Source organism: Chrysochloris asiatica, unplaced genomic scaffold, assembly GCF_000296735.1.
Source record: "Chrysochloris asiatica unplaced genomic scaffold, ChrAsi1.0 scaffold00025, whole genome shotgun sequence".
NCBI classification, from domain to species: Eukaryota; Metazoa; Chordata; class Mammalia; order Afrosoricida; family Chrysochloridae; genus Chrysochloris; species Chrysochloris asiatica.
This window is the reverse complement of record NW_006408543.1, coordinates 21625713-21646441: the sequence shown is the minus strand read 5'-3', so window position 1 is coordinate 21646441 and position 20729 is coordinate 21625713. Positions and strand designations below refer to the sequence as shown.

Here is a 20729-nt window from a genome sequence, read left to right as displayed (position 1 = left end):
CACAGCCTTCGGTATGGGTTGCATCTCAATGTCAGAAAAACAAAAATCCTCACCACTGGACCAATAAACAACATTCTTATCAACAGAGAAAAGACTGAAGTTGTCAAGGACTTCATTCTTCTTGGATCAACTGTCAACAATCGTGGAAACAGCAGTCAAAAGATCAGATGACGTATTGCATTGGGAAAATCTGCTGCACAGGAACTTTTTAAAGTGTTGAAGAGCAGAGATGTCAGCTTGAGGACTAAGGTGCGCCTGACCCAAGCCATGGTATTTTTAATAACCTCATATGGATGTGAAAGCCTGGACAGTGAATAAGGAAGACCATAGAAGAATTGATGCCTTTGAGTTGTGGTGTTGGAGGAGAATACTAAAAGTGCCACGGACTGCCATAGAACCAATAGATCTATTTTGGAAGAAGTGTAGCCAGAGTGCTCCTTGGAGGCCAGGATCGCTAAGCTTTGTCTCTCATACTTTGGACATATTGTCAGGAGAGAACAGTCGCTGGAGAAGGATGTCATGCTGGGTAAGATGGAGCGTCAGAGAAAAAAAGGAAGACCCCCAACGAGATGGATCAGCCAGGTGGCATCACTGATGGCGTCAAGTGTGGCAGCAGTGGTGAGGTTGGCCCAGGATCGGACAGTGTTTCATTCTGCTGTGCATGGGGTCGCTATGAGTCGGTTCTGACTCGATGGCACCTGACAACAACAACAACAACAATGTAATTTCATAATTGCGTCTTTAGATAAGAATGGGATTTGTTAAAAATAAAATACATAATGAAGTCTAGAAATGTAAGATGCTTTCATTTATTTTTCTATTAGACATTGCAAACCTTTAGCTTTTGTCTCCATAAAATAGTTAATTTATACTTTTGAGTATATTTTTTATTGACTCCATTTACAGTAACTTGGAATTTTGTAACTTTTGATGGTAAATATTTTAGATACATTCAAGTAGTCTCAAAATGACTTTTTGGGCAGTATATTTATTTTGATAATTAGATTGATTATATGGCTAATCAGACTAACAGTTGTCTGAATTTGGTGAAGGTTTACCCTTGCATCTGAATGAATACATTAGCAATTTACATGTATGAAATCATAGATCAGAAACTCTGCAGTTTAAGAGAGTAGAGGAACCCAAGACTATGGGCCTCGGCCACCCTCCAGGTCTGGAAGGAAACTCACCCTTGTGGTCTAGTTTTCAACCTGGTCAGCAGTACTAGTGAGGTACACTCACCATGGAAATGTCAACCATTCAAGATCAAAAGGGCATCATTTACCTAGTGGAAAAGTTTAGAAGGCTTAGGAAGGTGGTTGTTGTTGTTGTTAAATGCCATTGAGTCGGTTCTGACCCATAGCATCCCTATATAGAGTTTCTGAGGAGCGGCTGGTGAGCTTGAACCACCAACTGTGCAGTTCAAATGGCTTTGCAGTCTGGCGCATTAACCCACATTGCAAGTGGACTGGAAATAGGAACCACACAGAGGAAGTGGGATAAGTGTTGTTACATGGAGGAGATTGGAGTCCTTGAGATGAAGCAAAGTGTGTGATTTGTTGGATGTAAACTGATGACCCAGCACTGACTCTGGTGAAGAAATACAGATCCCTTTGATTTCCATTTCATTGCACATGATGGATGGAAAAAAGGACTTGCTAACGAATCGTTTGGTCTGTCTTAACCTGCCTATTCAACTAATAATGGAGGCTACTCACAAATACAAAACCTTATTGCAAGGCCTAGTTATTTGACAAAATGTATCTTTAAAAGATGGATTTCTCTTGCTTAATTTTACTTAGTTTATAAATGAAGTCATGACTGATCTGATCTCTTTTCCCTTTAAAACAATAATATAAATATTTATTTTTAATTTTACTTTTTAATAATTTCAGTAACTATATTTAGATGATAAGTACTATTTTGACACGGAGTAGAATAAAAGAGTAATTATAACAATTACTCCTTTCACTGCTACTAACATATGTAGAATGCTTAATATGTATAAGGTACTGTTATAACTATGGAACTTTTAACTATGCTTAAAATATATGAACTCACATCAGCTTCTCGGAGATGCCATAATTACTACTACTGTTTTATAGCTGAAAAACTCAGGGCACAGACTCTAACAAATTGGAACCCATCCAAGCCTCTGTTCTTCACCAGTGCCTCGTATTATCTATTTTTAAAACTCATTTGAAAATGATACCATTTTTAGATTTTTTTACAGTACCAAGTTTCTTACACTGATTTTAACTTCTTCACTGTTGTTAACAAGTCAACTCCTCTAAATACTCATTTATCTAAATAAAGAAAGTCTAGAGAACTTGTGATGAATTTATAAATGCGTTTGACTCTCAAACCACTTGTTCTTAGCCTTCAGGGGAACCACAAGACGAGGCTGTTGTGTTCATAGAAGAAGTGAACGGATTCCCAACCTTTTCGAGGTCACCAGTACCTTCTTTAGAGACACTACACCTTGGAGCATCTAAAGCTGACAAAGTCCTCAGGAATGGTGCTAAGCAGAACTCCCATCCCTGCCTTTCCAGCATGGATTACACAGCTGCCCGTGCCAGGAAATCCAGCTCGGGCAGAGGGCCCAAGAGCACATTCCCAAATCCCCTCCGATTAGCTATTTCAAAAGCACCCAGTGGGGATCTGCTAGATAAACATTCCGAATTCTTTTCTAACAACCAATTGCCATTCACTCCACGCACTTTAAAAACAGAAGCAAAATCTTTCCTGTCCCAGTACCGGTATTATACACCTGCCAAAAGAAAAAAGGCTCATCAGGTAGAAGCTGAAACCCAGACGGAATTAAGCAGGTATGGCGTTATCATCAGCCAATAGCCAACCCTTCTGGATGTTATAGAGGTGAAATTGGTAGTTCTTAATGTAGATCTTAAGGAGCTCTGCTGGTGTGAGGGGTTAGGTATTGTTGGACTGCTAACTTTAAGGTCAGTGGGTCAAGCCACCAGGCACTTCGAGGGAGGAAGATGAGGCTGTCTATTCCCATGAAGACTGACGGTCTCAGAAACCTTAACTGGGGTCATTTTGAATCGGGATCAACTTGATGATCATGGGTTTGGGCTTGGGATTTTATTTTATATCATGTGTCTCAAGTACCAGACTTCATGTGTGGTCGTATCTTATTACAATAAGGTTAATATGACTTCATTTCGTATGTATCACTAAAACTATAAAAGTAATTATTGAAAAAATAGAGAAACAGTAGCTATTAAACTTCTCTGGTTCCTATAAATATAAATGTTACTTCCTTTAATTTATTGTTTCAGGCATGATTTTCAGAGCAGTCTTAAAACAGACAGGATCTGTGCAAGCTTGTCTAGTAATTCATGCTAGAAAAAAACACAAAAAAGTTGGCTACAGGGGAAACAAACACAATCGCTTAACCACCTACTCCTGTTACCCTTTGTCTCAAGTACTCAGTTTCAGTCTTTTAGGAAAACAACCCCAAAAATAATTTAGATAGTTGGGATAATTTCTAGAAATTAAGTGTAATTTACCTCAATGTTTTCACATACAGTGGTACCTGGCACATAACAGATGTTCCTGACTTTGCCAAATAAAACAAATCTTATATGGTATTAAATGTTAGCTGATTTGTGAATATTTTTCCTACTATGATGTGAACAAATATTTACCTGATAATAGGTTTTAGTTATTTTAGAAACTTTTAAAAAAAAACAACTAGTTTTGTTTTGGGTACAGAGAAGAGGTACAATAGTATCAGATATGTTTCGCAGATGCTTAACCAAAGAGTTAGAGCATTTGAATATCTGACAGAACTCAGTTGGGCAGAAATCAAGCAAGTCTTTCATTTTCTGCTTATAGTTAACGCTCATGAAGGTAATATTTCCCATATTCTAGACTGTTCTGTCCAACTGACATGTAGCTGGTATTCAACAAAAGAACAAGAGGCATATGTACTCAAGCCATCTATATTTCTTGGTTTTGTTACTGGACGTTACACACTGCTTGAGGATAGATCAATCTCATTCTCTTAATGCTTGAGTTCATTTTTTCCTAGGCAGTATAGCATTCTGTCACTGTGTTTCTATTTGAAGGCTTATTGTCATTTCTTTTAAAATATTACAGCTTTAATTCTGATTCTGAGACAGCTGAGACCGAGCATTTGACCAATTCTGAAACGAACGTAAAACAGGTAATAAAAATGAGATGTGTTTGTGTTGCAGCACTTGAATTATAGAAACGTTAACTGAGAAAAGTAGGTGTATCTATTTAGAGCTGGTGTTTCTGTGTAAGTATGAGGACTGTGAAGTAGAATCTCTTGGAGACACTCGTTGCATGTGCTGTAGTCAGTATATGGAAGTGACCTGTTTACAGATAGTTACAGGTCTCTGTGAATGGCCACATGGTTTCTGCCCTACCTGGGAAATCACTTTATTAGCATCTTCTCTGGATGATTAATTCACCGATTGGCTAGATGAATGAAAATGCTTTAATGTTTTCAAAGATGCAGACTTGAATGACTAAAGGAACCAGTAAGGCTGAGTAGAAGCTATTTCAGTTTTTATGTCTGCATTTTTATTTATTTTTATTTTTTTAAGAATTGCCACTGATTCAAAGTTAGGCATTTTTATCAGAATGATGGATCACAGCATTCTTTTATGTTTGATTTTACTTTTTCTAGACAATTAAGCTCTTGATCAAAATGTTTATATTTTGAAGGCTTAGCAAAATCATTTCTTGTAAAAGATTACAGCTTTAAATTTGATTTTGAGGCTAGTTGATATTTATTATTTATTTCTATTTTGGGTACTGCCTATCATATTCTAATTTAAGTTTATTATTTGTTTAAAAAAAAGGGGGGGGTCTCTATTAAGAGTTCAGACACAGACTCAGAGACAATAGAAAAGATTATAAATCCCACCCAGCTTCCTTAGATTTACAGCTCAGCTCTGACTCGCTGTTCAACAGAGGGTCCTAGCACTGGAGAAGCCAGCACAGCTCCCCTTTCCTCTGCAGACTCAGGGTCCTCATCTAGGAAAACTGCACTTGCCTAGGAGTATCGCTGTGACGAACATGTGATGTAGGTGAAGTGTGGGATAAACGAGTTTGATAAAGCCTGCTGCCTCTACAGATAGCAAACAAAGCAGAAGCAGTTCATTTTTATAATGTGTGTCCTAAAGGTCTGTCCCTAACTCTGCAAGAAAATGGTGTGCCCCTGTACTCAGTAACCAGTAATAGATGGCCATGGACTGGAGGAAGCACGTTTATTCCAAAGCGGGGCACTAGACGTGCTGAGCGTTGTCCAGCTTCATTCAGGAAGTGCGAGCCATGTGGCTGCCTCATCCACATAATAAGGATTCTGTGAAAGGAAGTAGCCATTTTTTTGTTGTTGTTGTTACTATTATTGTTCATGTTCATATTGTTATTCATATTAATAATGTCCTTCAGATTGTTAATGTTCACATTGTTCATATTGTTATTCATATTGTTGTCAAGCTGAGGGAACAGAAGAAAAAATTCAAACCTCGACTGGCAGTACTGAAGAGTCTCTGGGCAAAATAATGAATGCTGTAGAAAGCATCAAAAGAAAAAAGAAAAAAAAAAAAAAAAGAAGAAGAGGGAAGGAATACACAGAGTCACTCTACCAAAAAGAAATGGTTGATGTTCAACTATTTTAAGAGGTAGCATATGATCAAGAGCCAATGATCCTGACGGAAGACGTCCAGGGTGCATTGAAAGCATTGGCAAAGAACAACGCACTGGGAATAGACGGAGTACAAACTGAAATCTTTCACCAAACTGATGCAGTGCTGGAGGCACTCACTTATCTATGCCAAGAAATTTGGAAGACAGCTGCCTAGCCAACTGACTGGAAGAGATCCGTACCCATGCCCACTCCAAAGAGGTAACCCAATGGAATGTATAAATAATAGGACAGTATCTTAATGTCGCATGCAAGTAAAGTTTTACTAAAGAGATATAGAAACAGCTGCAACCATACATTGACAGAGAACTTCCAGAGGTTCAAGACGGATTCAGAAGAGGACATGGAATGAGGGGTATCATTGCTAATGTCAGATGGATCTTGGCTAAAAGCAAGGAATACCAGGAAGATGTTTACCTGTGCTTTATTGACTACATAAAAGCTTTCAGTTATGTGAATAATGGCAAGTTATGTGAATTCAGTTATGTGAATATAAGCACCATTGTGAAGAATGAGTATTCTGGAACACTTAGTTGTGCTCATGAGGAACCTGTACATAGACCCAGAAGAGTTATTCAAACAGAACAAGGGAACACCGAATGGTTTAAAATAGGAAAGGTGTAATGTTCATATTTACAATAGCAAAAAGATGGAGACAACGAAAAGTGCCCATCAACTGAAGAATGGATAAACAAACTGGTACATACACACAATGGAATATTATGCTACCTTGAAGAATAACAAGGAAGCGGCAAGCCACCACATAACATGGATGAACCTTGAGGATATTATGCTGAGTGAAATTAGTCAGTCACAAAAAGAGAAATACTGCACAGGACCACTACTGTAACAGACTAAGAAAAAGAAATTATGTTAAAAGGGGGGTAGGGGGAAGTCTTTGTTGATTGTTGGGAAGGGGAGGGAAGGGAAGGTGGAGCACAGGGTAGGGATTAGACACAGGAAAGTTTGGGTGCTATGGAGGGGGGCAATATACAAGGAGGGAGAGGGAAACGGAAGAACAAAGCAGATGGGAGAACAAGTAGGCATGTTTGAATGGGCTAAGTGGGACAGAGATTAAGAATGATGCATGCACAACCTTGGAACTATAGGGCTCTGGGATACAGAGATTGACCCATGGTTGGAATGGGGAAAAGGGGGGAATAATGTTAAGATGCTTGGCTGTCTTTTGAATCTTGGTTTTCCTTGCATTATAATATAAAATAGACACCAGAGGGGGAGAGAAAGGAATAGTCAGAAACATCATCATAGAAAGCTTGTAAAGTCCGTCTTCTGCCTATAAGTGATTGGAACACCTAAAATGGGGCTACAAAGTGCCCAGTGAAGGAGGATTCCTGCGGAGCCTTTGCAATACATAAGACTATAGATAGTAGCCTGAACCACATCCAGATCTCCAGAGATGGGAAATTCCAACTTGAAAGGACGAGCAAACCAGCCTGGAGCGGCTAGAAGAACAGAAGATACTTCTTGAAAGAAAGACCTACAGGAAAAATACAAAACAATAGAGGCAGATGGACTGTTACTACAAGAACAAACAAATTGCTTGTCCAGGAAACATCAAGGCAAGTGGTGAGGTCCTCTTAATGCAAACCCCCTTCCAAGACTAAGACTCAAGAGAAATACGCGCCGATTGGTGACCACACGCATCGCCGATAGGGAGAAGTGGGGTAAAAGCAGCAATGAAGCGGCAAGCTAAGCCCTACAGTGTTTGGTGGGCTTCTTTTGGCCCAGATGGGGGCATGGTTGGCCAGCAGTGTGGGGAAACCTGAGGACTACTGGGACCAGAGTCAGTGGCGTGGCCACAGAAGACTAGAGTAGAGAGTGAAGCTACCAGCTCATAGGAAGAGAGGGCATATGCACAAGAACACCCACACTTGCAGATGGTACCCACGTGACCTGGTCCCGATGAATGGATGATCAGAACTCAACCAGGAGAAGAAAGAAGGTGGAAAAAAAAAGAGTGATCTGAGACAATTTGATGAACTTGATCTACACCTATGGATACAGTAACCCAAAAGAGGGAACAAACCCTCACAGCAAGAAACATTCCTACCCCCTCCACACACAGAGTAGACAGAGATGGGCAACTTGGACATTGGATACCCAGATGGAGGGGAGAAACCACAAAGGCAAGAAGTAACTGGCTTACAAGCTTTCAAGATGGAACCTAGAGCTAAGGGGCATGGAGGAAGGCAGAATCTCCAGTGAGTACTATCCAGTCTGTCTAGGCGGAGCTGATGAAATGAAATGCAGAAGGGTCACTTGTGATACAATAGTGAACGATTGTTATCAGGACTCGTTGTGAGGGTTGGAAATATAAAGGTAGATGTTTGGTAGCAAGGAAGGGAGTTATTAACTCTGCAGTCTAGAAGCAGAGGTCTCTGGGACCATCAAGGGAGAAGAGCCGAGAGCGGGACCCTACCCAGAGAAGCAACCAGCCCCGAGATGGAGGCAGAGACGATGACGTGGAGGTGATGAAGCGGATGGGGACTTTGGATCCAGAGAGGGAGAGGGACTGGGTCCTGAAGAATAGGGGCGGGGGAGTGTAGGGGGCGGGTTTATAGGGTATACCCTTTGGTCGGTTGATGATGCATGGAGGGGATTGGAACCATGGCAATGAGATGATATATGATGGAATGAATGTAAAACTAAAGTTCTCTCATGTAAACTATCATATAATTCACAATAAAACATGGGGAAAAAATAGCACACAACAACAATCTTTTCAAAGAAAAAAAAATAGGAAAGGTGTGCACCAAGGTTGTATTCTTTCACCATATTTATTCAATCTGTATGCTGAGCAAATAATCTAAGAAGCTGATTTGTATGAAGAAAAATGTGGCATCAGGATTGGAGGAAGACTCATTAACAACCTTCAGTATGCTGCTGATACAGCCTTACTTGCTGAAAGTCAAGAGGACTTAAAATACTGATGAAGATGAAAGACCACAGCCTCTGGGGTATGGACTGCATCTCAATGTAAAGATAACAAAAATCCTCACCACTGGACCAAATAAACAGCATCAATATATATATGGAGAAGAGATTGAGGTTATCAAAGACTTCATTTTGCTTGGATCAATCATCAACACTCTTGGAAGCAGCAGTCAAGAAATCAAACAACGTATTGCATTAAGCAAATCTGCTGCACAAGACCTCTTTAAAGTGTTGAAGAGCCAAGATGTCAGTTTGAGGACTAAGGTGCGCCTGACCCAAGCCATGGTATTTTCAACAACTACATATGCATGCGAAAGCTGGACAGTGAATAAGGAAGACTGTAGAAGAATTGGTTCATTTGAGTTATGGTGTTGGAGAATATTGAAAGTACCATGGTCTTCCAAAAGAACAAACAGCTCTGCATTGGAAGAAGTACAGCCAAAATGCTTCTTGGAAGTGAGGATGGTGAAACTTTGTCCTTGGACTTATTATCTGGAGGGACCAGTCCGTGGAGAAGGATATCATATAAAGTGGAGGGTAAGAGAAAAGGAGGAAGACCCCCAATGAAATGGACAGGCACAGTGGCAGCAGCAGTGGGCTCAGGAGTAGCAAAGATTGTGAGGTTGGTGCAGAGCCAGGCAGGTGTTTCGTTCTGTTGTGTGTAGGGTCGCTGTGAGTCCACACCAACTCAATGGCAGCTAACAACTACAGCATTCTTAATGTTCATGTTGTTATGTTAATGCTGTTTTCTATTTTCTTATTCGTATTGTTAATATTGTCCATATTGTCAAAGTTCACACTGTTTATATTGTTCCCATAGTTGATCTGGTTCATCTTGCCAGGGCTGCTACCGTTGCTTTCCCATAGCTGCTCCGCTGGCGTTTGAAACAGATGGGTTATTTGAATTTCTGAGTAATGAGGGTTGTTTTTCTCAAATGTACTTGAAATTTTCAAAATTTGCTTCCTTTTCTGTTGATAGGTTTATTTGTGTTGATTTCTTAATGTAACTTAAAATGTCTTATTAAAATACAAGAAAGAAGTTTTGTCTTAAACAAGCTGAAGGGAACCAAGTACTGATTGGACGGCAACATTATTCTACACTATTCCTGCATTATAATCAATCACTTTTAACTACTGGAAACCTCTCTGCTTTCTTTTGCAGTTTGTTGTGTTTTGTTTTGTATCTGCTTTCATATGTATTTTTGAAGTAAAGGATTTTTTTTCTCATACTATATTCCAGGCACCTAGCTGTGTAACACATGACAGCAAAGAGACCGAAAGGCCTTTACCTTCAGAAGGCCGTGGCCTAACCTGGGACGACATTAAAGATGGTATTCTCCAGCACTCCTCATCCAGGTAAACAGCTTACGGAGCAATCATCTCAACTCTCTTATCAAGCTGCTTTCCTGCTAAACAGACCCGTAGTGCTTGACACGTACTGTTTTAATGATACATTGTACTGTTCTGTTTTAACAAGCTCTGGGAGAGCCCTGGTGTTGCTGTAGGATAAGCACTAGACTGCTGACTACAAGGTTGGCAGTTCAAACCCACCAGCAGTCCCACAGGAGAAAGATGAGGCTTTCTGCTCCCGTAAAGATGTGCAACCTTAGAAACCCTGCACAGGGTTGTTATGAGTCAGAACTGACTTGATGTCAGTGAGAAGTGGAGCAGTGGATGAAACATTGCATTGCTAATGGCAAGATCAGCATTTCAAGCCCACCAGTCCCTCCGCTGGGACAAGATGAGGCTGTGTGCGCCCCTAAGGGTGGCAGTCTGGGAAACCCTAAGGAAAGTTCTACTCTATTCTCTAGGATTGCTGGGAGTCGGAAATGACTCAGAGACACTGGGTTTGGTTTGAGTTTTATTCTGTTTTGGTGCCGTGCAATTCAGTGGCATTGTTGATTTTATCAAGGGCAATGTCCAAAGTATAGGTGCTCAGTCCACTACTCATCTGTCAGCTTGTCAGACTGCGGTGACCTGTGTGTCACTATGAAGCTGGAAGCTATGCCACAGGTACCTGAAATACCAGCAGTATTGACCCATGGTGGTCACGTTTCATGAACCTTCCAGATGAAGACAGACTAGGAAGGAAATCAAATCACTTCTGAACAGCAGTTAGCCACTGGAAACCTCAGGAATAGCAGCAGCACATAATCAGAAACCGTGCCAGAAGATGAAAACCGTATGAATAGCACCGGAATGCTGTCAAATGCAGTGCCTGAAGATGGACCCCTCAGATTAGAAGGCATTCAAATTACAGCTGAGGATAAAGCAGTTGAGAGTGATGACACAGATGAAGGAAAGCTTTGGGGACCTTCATTTGCTGATGGGGCACAAGTCAAAATGAGAAAAAAACAACTGCAAACATCCTTTAATAATCGGAACATGGAATGTATGAAATCTGGCATCTAGGAAAACTGAACAGAGTTAGAAATGAAATGGAATACCTAAACATTAATATGAACTAATACTGGCCATCTTAAATACGACAGTCATAAGGTTTACTATGCCAGGAACAACAAATTCATCCTCAGAAAGGGCATTTCAAGGTGAATCTTGAAGCACAGCGCTGTCTGTGATAAGATAATATCCATATGCCTACAAGAAAGACCAGTTAATACCACTATTATGCAAATTTGCCCACCAATCACTAACGTCAGTGGTGATTAAATTGAAGAGTGTTACTAACTTCTTCAATCTGAATTTGATCCAACATGCAATAAAGATGTATTGATAATTACTGGTGATTGGAATGTGAAGGCTTAAACAGGGAGGATGGATCAGTAAGTTGGAAAATATGGCCTAGGTGATAGAAATGACATTGGAGATCACGTGACAGAATTTTGCAAGTCCTATGACTTATTCATTGCAAATACCTTTTCTAAACAACATGAAAGGTGACTATACACATGGACCTCATCAGATAGAATATACAGAAATCAAATTGACGACATTTGTGGAAAGAGACAATGGAAAGGCCCTATATCATAAGCTAAACCAGGGGCAGACTGTGGAACACACCATCAGTTACTCATGTGCAAGTTCAGGATGACGCTAAAAAAAAATTAAAAACAAGTTCATGAGAGCCAAAATATGACCTTGAATATATCCCATCTAAATTTAGAGATTGTCTCAAGAACAGATTTGATGCATTAGACGCTAATGGCTGAAGACCAGAAGAGCTGTGGGATGACATCAAAAACATCATACAGAAGAAAGCAAAAACTCATTAAAAAGATGAAAAGACAAAAATGGATGTCAGAAAAGACCCTAAAGTTTGCTAAAGCAAATAGAAGACATAAGGAAGTAAAAGAGCTGAACAGAACATTTCAAAGGGAAGTTTTAGAAACAAAGTATTATAATCAAATGTGCAATGACCTGGAGTTAGAAACCAAAGGGATGAAAATGTCTAGCATTTCTCAAGCCTAAAGAACTGAAGAGAAAAACTTCAAGTCTTCAACTTGCAATATTGAAGGTTTCTGTGGGCAAAATTTTGAATGATGCAAAAAGTATCAAAAGGAAATGGAAGGTACACACAGAGTCAGTATATCAAAAAGAAATGGTTAATGTTCATTCATTTCAAGAGGTAACAACTGTAGGAAGAAGTCCAGTGAGCACTGAAGGCACTGGCAAAGAACAAGGCTCTGGGAATTGAAATCTTTCAACGAACTGATGCAGCACTAGAGGCACTCTCTCATCTATGCCAAAAAATTTGGAAGACAGCTAGCCAGCCAACCAGTTGGAAGAAATCCATATTTGTGTCCATTCCAAAGAGAGGTGACCCAATGGAATGTCAAACAATATCATTAATATCAAATGCAAGTAAAATTTTGCTGAAGATAATTTAAAAATGTCTGCAACCAATGCATTGACAGAGGTTGGAGCCAGATTCCAAAGAGGACGTAGAACTTGCCATATCATTGCTAACTTCGATGGATCTTGGCTAAAAGACGAGAACAGCAGAAAGATGTTTATTTGTGCTTCATTGTCTCTGCAAAGGGTTTTGACTGTGTGGATTGTGATAACTGTGGACAACATTGTGAAGAGTGGGATTTCCAAAACACTTCATTTTGCTCTTGAGTCTATACATGACCAAGTGGCAGTTATTACAATAGAACAAGGGGATGCCGAATGGTTTAAAATCAGGAGAAAGGTGTGCATCAGGGTTGTATTTGGTCATATTCATTCAACCTGTATGCTGAGCAAATAATCCAAGAAGCTGGATTATATGAAGAAGAATGTGGCATCAGGATTGGAGAAAGACTCATTAACAACCTGTGAATGCAGATGCCACACTTTGCTTGCTGGAAGTGAAGAGGACTTAAAATACTTACTGATGAAGATCAGTGACAACCCCTTTGGTATGGGTCGTATAAAGAAAACAAAAATCCTCACCACTGGACCAATAACAACTTTCAGGTAAATGGAGAAAAGATTGAAGTGTCTAAGAGTTCATTTTGCTTGGATCCATCATGAACACTCATGGAAACAGCAGTCAAGAAATCAAACAGCATATTATACTAGACAAATCAGCTGCACAAGACCTCTTAAAAGTATTAAAGAGCAAAGATGTCAGTTTGAGGACTAAGGTGCCACCTATACTGACATTTTTCAGTAGCCTCATATGCATGTGAAAGTTGGGCCATGAGTAAGACAGACTGTAGAAGAATTACTGCATTTTGAGTTATGGTGTTGGAGGAGAATATTAAAAGAGTACCAAATCTTTCTTGGAATAAGTACAGCTAGAATGTTCCTTAGAAGTGAGGATGGAGAGACTTCGTCTCTCATACTTCGACATGGTATCAGGTGAGTCCAGTCCCTGGGGAAGGCATCAATGCTTGGTAAAGTGGAGCGTGAGTGAAAACAAGGAAGCCCAAACGAGATGGATTGACAAAGTGGCAACAACAGTGGGCTCACGTGTTTCACTCGTGAAGATGGGGCGGGATACCAGGCCATGTGTCCGACTATTGTGCATAGGGCAGCTATGAGCTGGAACCGACTGGATGGCACCTAACAATAACAAGGTGCTCAATAAAAGTGTAAGTGAATTCATTAAACCAATTCAATCATAAAGGAAAAAGAGACACTAACACTTCATAGAAAAAAGGATTCTTACACAATCCAAGTGCTCAGGCAGTCATTGTAGCCAGCTTACATGGCACTTTGTTGTTGTCAAGTGCTGTCAAGTTGGTTCTAAGTCATAGCAATCCTGTATAGGGTTTCCAAGGAACGGCTGCTAAGCTTGAGTCTCCAACCTTGTGGTTCAAACTGACCTTGCAGTCCAGTGCATTAGCCCTCAGCGCCACATAAGAGTCCTGAAAAGTCAGGCATTGAGGGGTCATAGTCTGTGGTTTAGGGTATTACCAAATGCTAGTGCTTCATCTTTCCCTGTTGGTTGGCTAGAGACACTTGTCTAATAATTATGGAATACTGTGCCAAACACGAATGATAGATTCACAAGTGTGGGTGGTGGTGGTGGTGGTGGTGGTGGTGGTTGGTTCCAACTCACAGCCACCCTGAATAGGGTTTCTGAGGCTGTAAATCTTTACAGGAGCAAAAAGCCTCATCTTTGTCCTGTGGAATGACCAGTAGTTTTGAACTGCTGACCTTGATCTTAGCAGCCTGACTCTTAATCTCTACACTACCAGAGCTCCTTTAATATGCTAGAAAGTGTAAATGGTTTCATCTTTCCTCTCCCATGTCAGGGACTGGATATCAGTGTAAGAGGGTGGCAGAAAGGAGGAACTGGGAACTGAAAAATGAGCAGGAAAGAAGCGGCAGCCCAGAAAGCAAACACACGCTACCCCTCAGGGCCCCGCAGCATTGCTTCTGCTCTGTCCTCAGGCCTTCCTGAGGGAGCTCTCACCTGCTCAGGTCACCTGGGAGCTCACTGCTAACTAACCTCCCTGTCCTTGACTTTGAAGGCGTTTCATTGAATATAAAGAGTGACCTAAAAACGAATGTTTATCTCCTATAGTACTTCCTGTTTCAGGTAAGTACAGGTCTTCTCTGACATAAGACATATTTGAGTTCAGAGGACTTAGGACTTTTATGTGGTGCTGTAGAGTAAGCACTGGACTGCAAGGTGGTTTGAACTGCAAGGTCAGTGATTCAAACTTCCCATCCGCTCCATGGAAAACCTACCCAGGGTCGCTATGAGAAGGAACCAACTCAACAGCATTTAGCAGCAATAACACCATGACCATCTGTTGGCTGTTTTTTAACATCTTGTTAGTAATATGTACTACCGCCAGTGTTGCAGCTGTAATAAGCTGATATTATCATTCTCAGATGTCACTCACAGATGTTCACTATTAAGATTTACTCTTCAAAACGCTGCTGTATGGAAACTGAAAAAGGAAAAGGAGGTAATTCAACGTAGGTTAGAGCGGAGTTGTCACAATGGAACTCTGTCTTAAGTTAGGGCTACTTGTAATTGAGCATCCCTGAGTCTACTTTGAATTGTCTCAATAGTGACATAATGGAATAATGACAGATTTTTTTCAGAATGACCAACTTAAATACATTCATAAAGAAGTATCTGTCTCTAGCAATATTGACACATTCAAAAATCAAAACAAAACCAGTTGCTGTTAAGTCAACTCCAACTGATGGAGACCCACGTGTCTCGGACTAGATGAAAGGTTTTCAATGGTTCTGATTTTTCAGAAGCGGATCACCAGGCCTTTCTTAGGTGCCTCTGGGTGGACTTGCAACCTTTCACCTAGTAGCCAAGCACTTCACCATTTGCACCAGGCAGGGACTCTGTTTATATATTATATATTATTATTATATATTAACCTCTTTATATATTACAAAATATGGTTGTTTATACTAAGGGAGTGCTATTATATATATTTTTTAATTGTGAGTTGAGAGAAGCTTTCGAGAGCAGATCGTCACTTCTACATCTAACAAGCCACACACTGCGTCATCTCAGTGACTGCAGGCCCCTCAGTGGAGCATCTCTTGCCTGCTTCCTCTCTGTGTTTCTTGTTCACATTCCTGTTTTGAGTGGCTGGCCATCCTATGGTGTGTGGAGCCCATGAGTGCTGTTGTCTCCCTTGTAGAACCATCTGTTGCTTGGTTGAAAATGGGGTAGAGTGTACTTTAGGAAAGCAGTGTGAATTGATCATTAGAAGACTAGTTTTACAGTTTGTCTTTGTTATTTACTATCATGAAACCTTTACACATTACTGTAGGCTCTGCCCCCCACAGTGAGCTAGCTCATTACTACCTGGGAAAGTAATCCCCACCCAACATACTTAACAGGGATGTTTTGACGCTCCAATCAGATCAGGGCTCTGAAAGTGCTCTGGAAGTTCGGAAACACATACTGCTATTCATGTGTGATGCTGTTGAACACTGCTGTGTTGTGTGCCAACTATTGTTTTGCTAAGATATCTTTTATCATTTATCTTTCCAGGACAATAACGCAGTATTCCCTACAACCTTCTTCAGGGAGGAAAATCCATTCTGAGTAAGCTCATCCTGACCTCTTCATTTGGCTTAGTGGAAATCAAGACCGAAGACTCACACAGACCAATATTAAATCAGTCAGGACTGAACACTAGTCTTGCTTACTGCCAGCTTTGGGGCATCAATCACCCAAATTGGAGAGAGTCATTATAATGATCAATTATGTCATTATTTTAATCCCAAGTAGAAATGCATTCTTACGTTAATATCTACTTAAAAAACTGTAATAATCAGTACCCTAAGTGGTGCAGATGACCAAGTGTTTGGCTGCTAACCCAAAGTTTGATGTTTCAAACCCACCCAAAGGTAGTTAGCTAACTGCTTCCGAAAGGTCCCAGCCTTGAAAACTCTCTGGGAGTTCTACTCTGCCTACAATGGGAATTGACTTAGTGGCAACTGGTTTGGTTTTGGTTTTAACTTTTTTTTATTTTTACAAGTAAGCATAGTGAAGTAATCAGGAAGTGTTTCAGAAAAATACAGACTTGGCATAAGTCAGAATACTCTTCCTAGAGGTTTGTAATCTTATCAGATCTTTGCAGATGTTATACTTCTAAGTTTTACTGGTTTATTTAAGCTGTATATGTATTTTTTCCAGAGAAAGTCATATATTTTATTGTTTTACTTAGTCCCAAACTTGCTTACATATTATTGTTGTTAAATGCCGTTGAGTCAATTCCAATTCATAGCAACCCTGTATAGGGCTTCCAAGGAGCAAGTGGTAGGCTTGAACTGTTGACCCTGTGGTTCACAGTCCAGTTGGGAATCAGTTTGAAAGTGTAGCTTTTTATATGACGTTTTAATTTTCTATTATCTATTTGCTGTTTAACTTTTCCCTTTGTATTTACTCACTCAGTAACTGAGTAGTTACTGTTTACATTTTCTACTATCACTAATTTCTGGTTATGTAAATTTAACAGTTGTTGGTGACGTATCTTTTGAGTTGGTTCCAACTAATAGTGACCCTGTTCAGGGATTCTGAAGAGAGGCTGGTGGGCCTGAACCGCTGACCTTGTGGTTAGCAGTCCAGTGCTTCTCCTCCAGCAACCACACCGGATAGCAGTGTCCTCATTTTCCTGATGTGGCAGTATGGATTCATGCACTGAAAGTCAGCTTGAATCACAAGGTCAGTGGTGCAGACTCTGACCAGCCGCTCCTTGGAAACCCATACTGGGTTACTATGGGTCAGAACCAACTCAGTGGCACTTAATAACAACAATTTTCTTGTTATTTAACAGCACAACACAGCAACTGAAAATTCCCACTGTGTGTAAAAATATCTATTCAGATTTTTTTCTTCCTCTCCAAGCATTTTGAGGAAAAAATAAAGTTTTTTCCCTCAATAGAGTTCCCAACCTTAAAACAAAATGCTCTTTTGGGAGCAGCATAGGATTTCACAGTTGAAATGGAAGACTTCCTCTCCCTCCACCCATTAGTCAGGAACAAACAAAACAATTCTGTGTTGGAAGAAATACAGCCAGAATGCTCCTTAGAAGCCGGGATGGTGAGACTTGATCTCTCATGCTTCCGACATGTTATCAGGAGGGACCAGCCCAGGAGAAGGACACCTAGCTTGGTAAAGTGGAGAGTCAGCAACAAAGCAGCAGACTTTCAACAAGATGGAGTGGCTCATGGCAGCAGCAGTGGGCTCAAGCATAACATTGGTTGTGAGGCTGGTGCAGGATGAGCCATGTTTGTTTCTCTGTGCGTGGGGTGGCTGTGCGTGGGAGCCCAGTCAACACCTAACAACAAGAGTCAAGAATGTTTGCTCCAAACAGATCCCATTCATTGCCTACTTGACCTTAGCAGCCCCTCCTGTTTGCCTTTGTTTTTCACTATTAATGTTGCAAATGTCTATAAAATCTTCCTTTATTAGATAGTACTTTCTTATTTTAATAAATATTTTTCCTTGCAGTGTGAGAAAATAAGCATGTTTGCTTTTGAACCGTTCCTTTAATAGAGATAGTAGTACATTTGTAACAGAAAAGGTATTTCTAATCAGATACTTGTGTTTCCTTTGATTGTCATGTAAGTAAAGCCTACTTTGGGCCTTATTTTGCCTTGCTTTCACAGTGAAGAAGAGCTGTTGTATCTGAGTTTCATTGAAGATATAACAGATGAAATCTTGAAACTTGGTTTATTCTCCAACAGGTTAGATTTATTTTTTTAATTGTATTTGGTGATGACAATTGTATTAAAGTATTCTTGGCTTGGTGTTAAGTTTTTAGTCATTTTCACATATTAAGAAATGAACCATATTGCTTTTGGGAGCAGATCAGACTCTTATAATTGATGGCAACATGTAAGGACTGTACAATTCTTACTCTAAGACACGTTCATAGTTTGGAGGAGTTAGAGAAAAATAATATTTTACTCATTTAGGTACTGCTGTATCTCTTGATTATACCAGACTAGAAAAATAAAATTTTACTTTGCATTTGCATTTGCATGGAATGGCAGGTTTGCTGAGCTAGCATGAGTATTTCACACCATAAAGAAACTGTGAGCTGGTATCTGGCTTGACCATTTGTGCACGTACAATCCACTGGGCACTGGGCCTCACTCTATGTAACAGATCTATTCAAGTTGTGTTATCTAGCCCAGGTCCCTGATAGAGACTGCCTCCTTTCCATGTTACAATCCTGCACCGAGTGCGCCGAGTGAGGGACTTCCAAACAAGTCTTTCCGTCCCCTTCGTCAGGCTCTTTTATTTTCTTGTTTTAAATTATAGCAGACATTTTCACTATTTGGACAGAGATACCCAAAAAGACCTACATTTTGGGCAGTAATTCCATTTATTTCTTCCATTTTACAAGTTGGTTTAGCATGTTTGCATAGTATATGCTAAGATTTTTATTTTATTTTCTCTTACTGTTATAAAGTTATTCACTGCCGCATCTTTTATGGAACCAAAAAAAAAGTTAGCAGCCTGAATGCTGAATAGTAAAAGATTGGTTGAATAAACTAGAGTATAATCATAAAGAATAAAGTGCTATTTATTTATTAAGAATGATGTATGTAAGTGAATTTATTGATATATAAGATATCCACAATATGCTATTAATTAAGAACACAAAATAAAATAGGTAGCCAAACTGCATTTGATGTTTGAGCCTAGTTGTATTAATGTAATATACATGCATAGAAAAATGCCTATGAGTGAATATTCCAAAACATTAACAATAGTTTTAAAAAGTAGATGAAGCTTTCTTTGGCTTTTAAAAAATTGCTAGATAGGTTGGTACGAATAAATGTTATGTTGGCTTAGAACTTAATCAATGATAACAAATAGTAACAAAGTATATTGGCTGTTTCGCAAGAAGCCTTTGATAGAGCCAAAAAAGACTAGTAGAAAGGAAAAAACCAACAAGTTTTAGTTGTGTGTGTACGCCCACACATAGGAGACAGGGAGTTTCTGTACCTCATTCCAACTTGCAGCAAATGTGTAATGGAAGACATCCTCGCTTCCAAGTTGGAGAACTTGACAGAACAGAAAAGGACAGGGGCAGCCTTAGCTTGCAGAGGAAAAGATTAGTCTAAGAAAATACTTTCAACCTTTAGTCATTTAATGATTGCATCCCTATTTTATATGGAATGGATTGCTTGATTTTTCAGATATTGACACTTTGTTTATCATTTGCAGGTTTTTAGAAAGACTGTTTGAGAGACATGTAAAAGAAAACAAACATCATTTGGAGGAGGTTTGTCTTTCCTTTGAATTCATTAAAAAAACTCTAATGTAGAAATAGTTTCAAGGCTTTTCCCTGCCCTGAAAAGGTAAAAGCTTTTTTTTCTTTTTAATTGTGAAGTGATTAGTAGTTTACATGGGAGAACATCAGCTTTACACCATCATTTTATTGTAATGATTACAGTCTCCTCTGTGCATCATCATTCAACAGTATTTGCTTCTATTCCCTCTGGGGATATATGATCAATTAAACAACCAAAGGGCACATTCTGCAAGCCTGCCTCCTGGCCACCAGCACTCAGTCCCTGTCTTTTCCATGAGTCTAGAGTCCTCAGCTGCTCCCTCTTTCCATGTCCTCATCTCTGCCTCCATCTCTGGCATCGCTGCTTCTCTGGAAAAGTGCCGCATTCCGTTGTGCTCTTCTCCTTTGATGGTCCTAGGGTCCTCTCTTTCTGGACTTGTAACTACTCCATTTTTGTTACAAAACTTGCACCTTTACTGTTGTGACAGTCACAATTAGTCATGATAACAACTTCTCACTATTGAATCACAAGAATCTTATACCCAGCTCTTTCACCAGACTTGTCTAGACAAGATGAAAACTATTCAATGGGGTTCTATCTTCCCCCACAAACTCTGAAACTAAACTCCCTCTTGAAACCTTGTAAGCCAGTCACTTTGTGCCTTTATCACCTCCTCATTTTAGGTAGCCACTAAGTTGCCCATGCCTATCTACACTGTTTACAGAGGGGATAGCATTGATACTTGATGTGAAGACTCCTTCCCTCTCTGTTGGTATTTTGAGCTACTACATCCATAAATTGAAATCTTTCAAGAAAGTGAGGCGGCACAGGAGGCACTCACTCATCTCTGCCAAGAAATTTGGAAGACAACTATCTGGCCGACTGA

General features: G+C 39.9%; 1 protein-coding gene across 1 annotated transcript in view; it reads left to right on the top strand.

The window, feature by feature from the left end:
- The window catches only part of SPATA7 (spermatogenesis associated 7), a 61274-nt gene that overhangs the window by 37742 nt on the left and 2803 nt on the right, over positions 1-20729 (top strand). Inside the window, exons 6-11 of the mRNA XM_006839637.1 lie at positions 2380-2828; positions 4123-4189; positions 9897-10012; positions 16083-16136; positions 18206-18283; positions 19776-19833. Coding sequence (XP_006839700.1) covers positions 2380-2828; positions 4123-4189; positions 9897-10012; positions 16083-16136; positions 18206-18283; positions 19776-19833 — 822 coding nt within the window. The remainder of the gene's footprint in view (positions 1-2379; positions 2829-4122; positions 4190-9896; positions 10013-16082; positions 16137-18205; positions 18284-19775; positions 19834-20729) is intronic.